Genomic DNA, 9,969 nt, shown 5'->3' with positions numbered 1-9,969 from the left:
CTTTCTCTTAGGAAAAAGAGGTGGCTGAAACTGCCTCCCCCCGGCCCCCTCTGTCCGATCGGCTGACAAAACCAGAAAACCTCTGGACAAAAAAAACCTCCCCAGCCATGCCCCGGCAACTGCTCTTCCAAGGAACCTCCCCCTTCCCCCAAATCCCGTGAGGACTGCGGCTTCGCTCTGTCCCACCTCCTCCCCAACTCCCCCCATCCCGGAAGAAACAGATGGGGGGGAAGGGAGCAGGGGGGTTGTGTGTGGGGAAAACGGGACCTTATGAAAAAAAAATTCCAACATCTCTTTTTAAACCTATGACAGGGTTGAAAGTGAATTAATTCAGTAATATTTCAGAAATGTTTTTTACTGGAAAATAGCGTCTAGTCACGAAAAGCCCACCACTTATTAGTGACAAAGAATTTTAAACATCATAAATATCAGTGTTGCACATGTTTGGCTATATTAAAAACAACATTCAACAATAAAAATTGTCTTCAAATGAACTTACAAACTACACAAGAGTCTTCTAAATCAAGTAAAAAAAAAAATCCCCTTTTGTATTGTTTTCTTAAGAGTCTGCATCAAAAAACATCAAATCTTCTGAAAGCTGCACATTATCTTACAGCACATGGGAGAAGGACAGGAACAAAGAATTGCAAGGTAAAGGGTTTGTATCCGCATGTGCAGCGTACAGACCCTTGGGGGGAACACAGTGCAGTAAAATCTCACTACTCAGAAAGCATTCAGTTAGATTTGTCCTCAAACAAAAAGATCCATATAAGTTGCATGTCTCATCATGGAAAATGTTTAGACAAAATGAGTAGGAAGCTGAAGCCACTATTAAAATACAAAGGATAAAATTGCTGTAGAAATCTAAAACATACATTGCTCAATATTGCTTATTTACAAGGTTGTTATTCAAAGGTCACTGACCACTGAAATTAAGTGTATTTCACAAACCAATCTGTTTTACAGGCCTTAATCCTATAAATACTGTTCCTGTCAACACACTGCCACATTAAGAATATATGATCTTTTATATCCAGATTAACTTTATAATGTGTTTTTCTGTTCAACTGTAGTGAGCAGCATTGCTCACTTATTGACTTTTGTTAGATTCAGCAAATTAAATGTGAAGCATTTGGTTAAAACACAGCCTTAATTCCTTAACTTAATGTGACTAAAAAAATTTCCAAAGGAACGAACATGGTGATGCAGGGCTGTTATCTAGGAAAATCTTAACAGTTTCTGAGGACTCAGCAAACAAATACTAGGACAATTAAAAGTCTTTCATGCTGTTAAATTTAGCTAAGAATCATATCCTGCTCTTCAGCATCAAATATTTCCCATGTTTCTGCACCTTATGAAAACATGGGATTATAAGAAAGGCTCATTTAATATGTTTTATAGAGACACTGTTATCAAGAACTTTAGCAACTAGAAGATCTCCAAATCATGAGCATTATCAATTTCAATAATATCTTCAGATTCCATCTTTCCTTCATTGTGCCCCTCCTGCAGATCCTCCAGGGAAGCCAGAGCCTCATTTGTATCACTAGCAAAAGTCTCACGAGATGCATCATCATATTCCTGCAGGTTAAGCCCTTTAATGGCTTTTTTCATCTTCTTCCCTAGAACTTGCATTCTCCTCTTCTTGGCAGCTTTTTTGTTTTCATATTCCTTTTGGTTTTCCAGATAGAATATTTCCTTGTGAGAAAAAAAAAAAGGCAAACAAAAAAAAGTTTGGCACATTCATTTTACTAGTATTTCCTAAAGTGTAAAGTAAAAAGAAAAATTTATTACAAATACTGGTCAATATTTAACTAAGCTACATGCTTTATTTATAGAAGAAGTATGAGAATAGACTGCACTTAGGTAAAATTCTCCATAAATAATTTTATTACATAACTTCTCAGCAATCTGAGAGTATATGTATCGGTAAGTTTTCATTTTGAATTTTGCTGGTGGTACAAAACTGGGAGGAATGAGTGGCAGACCAGGGGGTTGTGCTGCCATATAGAGGGGACCTGTAAAGAAAATACGACCAAAGATTCTAAGACGACCAGAGAAAACTTTCCTCCACAATTGAAATTTGAGTCCATGTCTCATGAACAATTTATGAACCCCATCAATCCTCTTTTTTTTTTTGAATAAAGTAATCAAATTTGCAACTTTTTAAACTTTTTGTGACCACTGCAAGCGATGAAAGGATGGTGGGTACTTTTTTCCCCGTTTTTTTTCTCCAAACATAAACCAGACAATCACAATGTATGTTGCCTTATTTCCCAATTTCAAATACAAGATGCTAGGATGGTTTACAGAGCGATGGGCTGCAGTCACCTACAAGCAAAATAAATGAGTCTTTCTTCTAACAAAAACTTCATATGAAAATGGCAAATGCCATGAAAAAACCCTAGAAGTTCTCTTAATTCAATGAAGAAAATACTATCTCAGTCTATTTCATACCCTAAAAGGAAAGATAGTAATATTTACAAGATTACAAAACTTATTTGGTGAGCACCACAATTGAGGCCAATGAGCAGTTCAGACCATTATCTGATTTAATGAGAAATACTGTCTGATGCCACAGCTGGAGCTAAATAGGACAAAAATACTCTATTAAGAGAACTCCATTCAAAGCATACACAATGCAACAGAGCTCCAAAGGGAGAAACAAAACACGAATAATATTGCTCTAAAGTATATCCAGACTAAGGAAAATCCAATGTTTATTTCTTCAGTCTCATCTTTCTCAGCAGGTTTTTGTGACTGGCAGCCTGTAAGAGTGAGCTCTCCCTGCCCAGTGTGAATGGCAATTCAACAATTTTTCGGTGGGTCTTTTTTTTGCCTGCAGTTTGAATGTGAAAGGCTGGTTTATTTGGACTAGAGTTAAATTTGCTAGAGACAGTTCCAATAATAACATTTCTAGTAGAAAAAAACCCCCAACTTTGGACAATTCCTTTGCACTCTTGACATTTTTACCTTGATTTGTTCCTCTTTGATGCTAGGTGTGTTCTTCAGCAGGTTTAAATAAACACCCCCAGGCGTTCTTCTCCTGGTGCCATTCTTAACAGGAGAGAGGAAATTAGAAACAGTAAGATTAGTACTAAGTGTTGACAAAAATAGCTTCTAGGGCAACACTTAATACTGTATTCAGACAGAATAAAGCAAATTTAAATTCTGATATTTTAGGAATTACATAAAAGTAGCCCTGTCTGTGTCTTATTTGTGACTGAACTAGTCAGGAGAAAGACAAAATCTGGACAGGTAAACTCTGAAGTTACAAAAAAATTCCTTTAGGACATAATGCCAAACTGTTGAACTCCACACTAAATCTGATTTTGGTAGTAAAGAAACAAAATGTGATAATATTCTCACTATTTGCAACAAGGTGTACACACTAGGTTAAATATTCAGAGCATTCCTAACACACCCAGTAAAATGTCAAAAGTTAATTTAATAAAATTATGTTGATTTCAAGTTTTTTAATAATTGTGCTCAGCAACGCGACATCTTATCTGCACGTCCAAAGGATTTTGCATTTCTGCATACGAAACACAACATGTACTTCAAAATTTCTTCCCACCACATATTAGTTCCAAGCAGCTTTTCAGTGTAACAACAGTGGTGCAATGCGCTGTAATAAATCATGGAATGGGCTCAGCTTTGAAACTTCTGTAAATGATAAGTGCTAATTATCATAATGTTATTCAATTACAATTTTTAGTATAAAGTTGAACCTTTATTCCAGTAAAACCTGGATGATACTGTGTAAAATGTGATACTTTTCTGCTAAACAACAATGCAAAAAACAATCTAAAAATTCTAAGAACAGAGAAGGTCGATTTTTAAGTAGGTTCTTGAAACAGTAGATGTCACATCCTTTTATCATCTACATTTCATGATGTCTCTTTATGATCTGCCTTTCGAAGAGTGTACTCTGATCTGCATCCAAAGGAACCCGTGCCACCGGGACCTATGTCCTTTCATCTTCTCTGTAAACACTTATTAACAAGTACTTTACTCTTTCAAGACAACAGAATAGCTTCTAATGCAATGTGATAGGTGGAATTTGTTGCCTTTTTTTCAAGGGAGGAGGTATGGTATTTTTCAATTTGTTTAGGTTTTTTTGTGCGCCCCTACTAATTTTTCCCCTCTTCTCTACTTCCAGTGACAGAACTTAAAGCTGTGAATTGTAAACAATGTCTGAAAGTATGTACTAGTTCTCATCCACTTTTTTCCTTCTTTGCTTCTGCACTGAAGCTCATTATTTAACAAGAACAAAAACGTACCAAGACATTGATAATCTAACCACTGAGTATAGGATTTTCTACCATGATTTGTAACAGCAATCAGTACTCATCGTATCAATACTGTTGAACGGGCCAATAGTTCTCTAATAAAGCCAACAGTTCCCATTCCAGAGAGGGAACTTCTAATCAGATACCATTCTCGGCAAAAAAATTGCATGATTTCCAGGTTAACTCACCTTATTGTTTACTCAAAACCTGATGTAAGGTTACATTAGTGTTTATTGAGGGAGTTTCATGGCAAGGGAAGGCCATAAAATTCTGGAGAGGTTCTCCCAGCATGAGAGAGCAATGATAGCATTGTGTAAATGTTCTACAAGTAAAGAGTTCTGTCGCCCTCTGGCAAACCCCAAAAGTGACATTTTTCTTACCACTATGAACAGTCCACCATTTTGCTCCACTTCAGCTGTTTCCATAAGCAGCTCAATCGCTTTTCTCTTCCCAATTATTTTCACCACTCGAGCAATTAAGTCTTTCTTTGGCTCACAAAGTCTGAACAGAGTGGGGAAAAAAAAGGCACATTTATTGTCAGGATAATTTCTTAGTAAAAAATGACCGTGGAACTTCCATAATGAGTAATTCATGCTGTGGGACATAAAAATGCACTCAAGAGTCTATACATTCAAATGCATTTCAGTGGTTTATTGAATCAGATATTGAACCAGAATACTGAGCTTCTGAAGGATTTTTTTTCCCTAAAGCATGCATTTTTAAAATTTGTTTCAATGGAAATACATTGAGTGATTATTCTTCTACTGATGCATGAAACAGTAAACCAAATACGAAACTGCAAAGACATGTACAAACCTCTGAAACTAAAGTATAAAAGTGTGTTGTGCATTTAAGAGTTAAAATTAATTTTTATAGTTAAATCAAGAACTGGAGAAAACAGGAAGTGTAAATTTCCCCTGTATCATGTGCCACTCAGACAAGCCTACATAACAATCAGTCTGTTGACTGATCTATAACCTATAAAAAGCAAATAAGAAAAAAATTACACTGTAACTTCAACACTACTGATACAATGCCATTGCTACAAACAGTTAAAAAAAAAAAGAGCTTTTTGTCCTATTTCAATGAATCTCAATACAGCAAGGAGGAGCTTATTACAAGAGATATGCTCAAAGTTTCCAAATTAATAAACGAGAACCTACCAAGAACTGTAAACAGCATTAATAATTGTCTAATTGCTGTAGGAATGGCAGTTGCTGAAATAAGTAGCACATGTATGAAGACAACAACGGCTTGAAACCATTTAAAATCCAGGTTTTATTTAAATGTCATGCTAACTGTCAGCAAATCTTCTAAGTCTTGTTCCCTATTTAACTTATTTTTTTCCCTTGCACCACTGAAAAAGGATTGTGGCAGTTCAACTCAAATCTAACCAAGAGTAACCTGCAGCCATGGGCCCTCCCTCACACCATCAATCCACTGCTGTCAGGAAATAGTGCAGCAAATTGGTTCAGGAAAAAAATCTGTTTACAAACTAACTCTTCCCCCCCCCCCCAAAAAAAGTCAACAAGCTTTTGGACAGATAATTTTTCTGAGTCAGCTCAGTGTACAATAACCAAATAGCAGGATTGTGAAAAGGATTGGACGGTGGTAACTGTGCTCATGGCTGGAGCTGGGTGACCATAAATTAGCACAGAACTGCAGAAAGAGGCCAGGACTGATTTCAGTGCTAGTGCCTGACACTGATGTAGCCCTTGGTTACAACAGCAACAAAAGGTTTTTTCAGACAAATATATTCCACGTAGAGAACATGTGTATTTCAGAAGCTGTGTTTTCTAAAATACTGCACAGTCTGAGTTATCTCAGATTCAAAGGTTTAAATCTACAGATCTAAAGGTTTATAACTTAGACAGATTTTCATGGTGACTACAGCATGTTTGCACTGATGCCTAACTCCAAACAAGCATCTTTGCTCATGGGGTATTTCCTAAAAAAAACCCCACTACTAAATCTGTATAACAAGAAGGAATATTTTTCCTTGCTATTATTCTCAAATAACAGACTGTTTTCGTGGATCCTTAAAAAAGATATAAAAATTAAAATAAATAGACATTACTACCTGGATGTTTTTACAAGATACCAGCCACAGTGCTGCATTTTTATCCCAGGATTTTGGAAATACACATAAGGCAGTTATGCCTTTTGTAATCTGACATGTAATATAGGACATCTTACAAATTTACCAGTAAGGCAGCTTTTCCCCACTCTTCTTTTCCATCAACTACCAATACTTAGGGAAGTGAAGACACACTGTTATCAAACTCACCGATAAGCAATTTCCTCTGCCACTTTTTCCTCTGAATCTTCTTCTGTTATCTCATACCTTCCTTTGTATTTCATTTCTTGCCTTTCACCCAGTCTATCTTTCATGGAGCGTTTCCTTTTGAGAAAGCCTTGCCTGTTTTCCCCTTCTGCTGGCAATGTCTTCTTGTCATCATGCATGTATTCATCCAGCTCCTTATCCAAAGTCTCTGCCTCCTTTTGCTGAGCTTCCTTCATCAGCTTTTTAGCCAACAGGTAGTTGTAAGTCTCAGACTGCCTGCTCCTGTCAATGCTGCCATCCATGCCTAGAATCCCAAGCTCAGTGGCTACCGCATCCTGATTCTGTTCCTGGAGCACCGCGCCCCAGATGTTGTTGACCTTCTTGCCACGCAGCGCAGTTTGTTTTTGGTGGCTCTGGCTGAGCTGGAAGGGCTCGGGTTTGGCAGGAGGGAAGTTGAAGCACTTCTGTCGCTTCCGTTTCCACAGGCAGCTGTCATCGTCGGAGTCAGAGCAGCTCTCCTCACTGGAATCCACACTCTTGGTTGTCCGATAGGGAACACTCGGTGCACTGGATGAGATGCTGCTCTGGAATGGCCTGCACGGATCACTGCCATCATGTGATTTCTGAAATTTCAAAACCAAATGTCCATTAGTTTAACCATTTGTGTAAATCAGAAGAGCTATCAAGTCACAGCAAAGGTTTGATTAGCTAAAAAACCTTGAATTCTGACTCCTGTGGCTGTGCAGTCCTCTGTGAGCATCTGTTGGATCACAGCTGACAGGAGCATCCTATGGAACTCCTGTGTTTTGAATGCACGGATATCAATATGAAAGAGAGCATGGCTGACACAGAAACACATGCCAGGAGTTGCTAATCTGCTTAGTGGAAACTTTGCCGAATGAAAATTATTACGAGACTGGACAAGTCATGAATATTCTCGAACTGGACAAAGACACAATGTGCACAGCAGCTCTAAGAAAGAGTAAAAAATCAAAACACCACAGCAACCTACGAGAAGTTTAACAGCATAGAAGTTAATATTCTCTCTGGAGTCTCAAGGGAGAAGACCAAATGACCAAAAAAACTCAAAACTAAACCCAAAAAACTGGGAATTTTTTTGTGAATTTAACTGTGTACTGTGATCCTGGTTCCATCAGGACAGCACATAACCAGCTGAGGACAGCAATACCTTCCAGAGCCACAGGTTTTTTCTCCTTTAAATCAACAACACACTGTAGTTTAACTATGGCTCATTAATTAGGACACCCCCCCAAAAAAAAAAATTATTCTATTGATACACTATATTCAAGAAATGCTGTTTCCTCACAGATAAACTAAATGATGAAAGCTAAACCTGCTGCAATTGGCACAATTTGCAAAAAAACCATGGGTAACATAACCCTGAATTCTTAGTCCCAACTGCTGGAACTTTAGGCCATGCTTTCTGTGCTAAACATTTTCCTTATACATAATTCCAGCTATTCCCTAACTAATTTCCCATCATAAAGTTATATGCTGTCCTATGTTATCTAAAAAAATAAGATCTATTCCTTCATTTTCATGTGAAATGAAAATTCTTTAACCTTACTGCTTTCATCAACATTATGGCACCATTTCTTCTTCCTCCTATTAGCAAACAGAAAACAGAAGTATTCAACTTATTTTATCATGTTATGTAACAGAAACCTTTAACTTCAAATGTAATGCAAAAATCCCTAACACCACCAGAAATCAAAAAAAACCCCAAACACTTCTGTAACAACTTTTTTTGTGCTTCAGATCTCAGAAGTATATTGCAAATAAAACAACTGAAGAAAATAAAGTTCCTTATACATAGTGTCACACAGCGAACTGTCTTATTTTGAAATCTTTCCCTGCCCACACACCACCACAAATACCTCATACTCTGTGAAAAAATTCCTCATATCCTCACAAAATGGTTTGGGTTGGAAAAGATCTTAAAGACCAGCTTGTTCCAAAATCCCTACCATGGGTAGGGACATCTTCCACTATCCCAGGTTGCTCCAAGCCCCGTCCAACCTGGCCTTGGACACTTTCAGAGATGGGGCAGCCACAGCTTCTCTTGGCAACCTGTGCCAGGGCCTTACCACCCCCACAGGCAAGAATTTCTTCCTAATATATCATCTAAATCTATTCTCTGTCAATGTGAAGCCATTCCCCCTTGTCTTGCCACTCCATGCTCTTGTAAACAGTCTCTCTCCATCTTTCTTGTAGCCCTTCAGGCACTGTAAAGCCGTAATTAGGTCACCCAGAGCCTTTTGTTTTCCAGGCTGAACAACCCCAATTCTCCCATACTTTCCTCACAGCAGAGCTGCTCCATCCCTCTGATCATCTTAGTGCCTTCTCTGGACTGTCTCCAGCAGCTCCATGTCCCTCCTGCGCTGGGGACCCCCCGAGTTAGATGCAGCGATCCACGTGGGGAGCACACAACGTAAAACGACGGGAGATATCAGGAAGGCGAAGGAATCCCTCCCGCTACCTCTATTTGGAGTCAGAAGGATGCCGGGGGTCTGCTGGGCCCGGAGATGCGGCGCTCGGGGCTCTCACGCGTGTCCACAGCGGCTGGTCCCCATTGTCCCCACTGTCTTCGCGCCCGCCGTCCCAGCGCCTTCCCGGCAATGCACCGGCCGCCCCAGCCTGTTCCTGGCCCAGCAAAAGCGCTCCCAGCCGGGAAACCCCCCGTCCCTACCCGGCCTCCGCGGCCTCCCCATATGGCAGGCCCCGTCCCGGTTTTTCCCCGCCCGGCGCATCCCGGAGTGGCGCTCCCCCAGTCCTCCCGCGGCCGCCGCTCCGCCGCGCTCACCTGCCCGGGGGAGCCGGCGCCGGGCATGTCCGAGTCCGAGCCGGACAACTCTCCGTCCTCCACGTCGCCGTCCATGCACCGCGGCTCCAGCGCCATGTCCCGGCGGAAGGGCGGAGAGCAGAGTCGGGGCGGACCTGACGTCCGTCCGGGGCGGGGATGCTCCGGGTGTTTGTTATCCCGGCTCCGGCCGTTCCGCAGTTTTGCGCCAGAGCTGCTCGTGTGGGACCGGCCAGGGGTGGATGGAAGCCCAAGCCAGCGGCTCGTGTTGCCCCGGGTTTCTCGGCATGAGTGTTGCGAAATGTGGGATATATGTTAAGGTTATCTTAAGTCAGGGTGTTCTTTGGTGCGAGTTCTTTATATGCTTTCAAAGCCTGATCAGCAAGAAAGGACACCTCATCATGGTACACGCAGCAGCTGCATCCCTTAGTCACAGAATCACAGAATACGACGAGTTGGAAGGGACCCACAAGGATCATCGAGTCCAGCCCCTGGATCATCCCCAAAAGTCACACCATGTGCCCGAGAGTATCATCGAAACGCTTCTTGAGCTCTGTCAGCCTTGGTGCTGT

At 40.5% G+C, this 9,969-nt stretch overlaps 1 protein-coding gene across 1 annotated transcript; it reads right to left on the bottom strand.

The window, feature by feature from the left end:
• Positions 1–339: 339 nt before the first annotated feature.
• Positions 340–9,531, bottom strand: PHAX (phosphorylated adaptor for RNA export). The gene is made up of 5 exons (XM_027709059.1): positions 9,401–9,531; positions 6,580–7,199; positions 4,673–4,793; positions 2,974–3,057; positions 340–1,698 (listed from the first exon to the last, which is right to left on the bottom strand). The coding sequence occupies exons 1-5, from the start codon at positions 9,494–9,496 to the stop codon at positions 1,429–1,431; spliced, it is 1,191 nt and encodes a 396-aa protein (XP_027564860.1). The 5' UTR covers positions 9,497–9,531; the 3' UTR covers positions 340–1,428.
• Positions 9,532–9,969: the final 438 nt, after the last annotated feature.

This window comes from Neopelma chrysocephalum, unplaced genomic scaffold (genome assembly GCF_003984885.1).
Source record: "Neopelma chrysocephalum unplaced genomic scaffold, ASM398488v2 Primary Assembly neopelma1_96684, whole genome shotgun sequence".
Lineage (NCBI taxonomy): Eukaryota > Metazoa > Chordata > Aves > Passeriformes > Pipridae > Neopelma > Neopelma chrysocephalum.
This window is presented reverse-complemented; position numbering and strand designations above follow the sequence as displayed.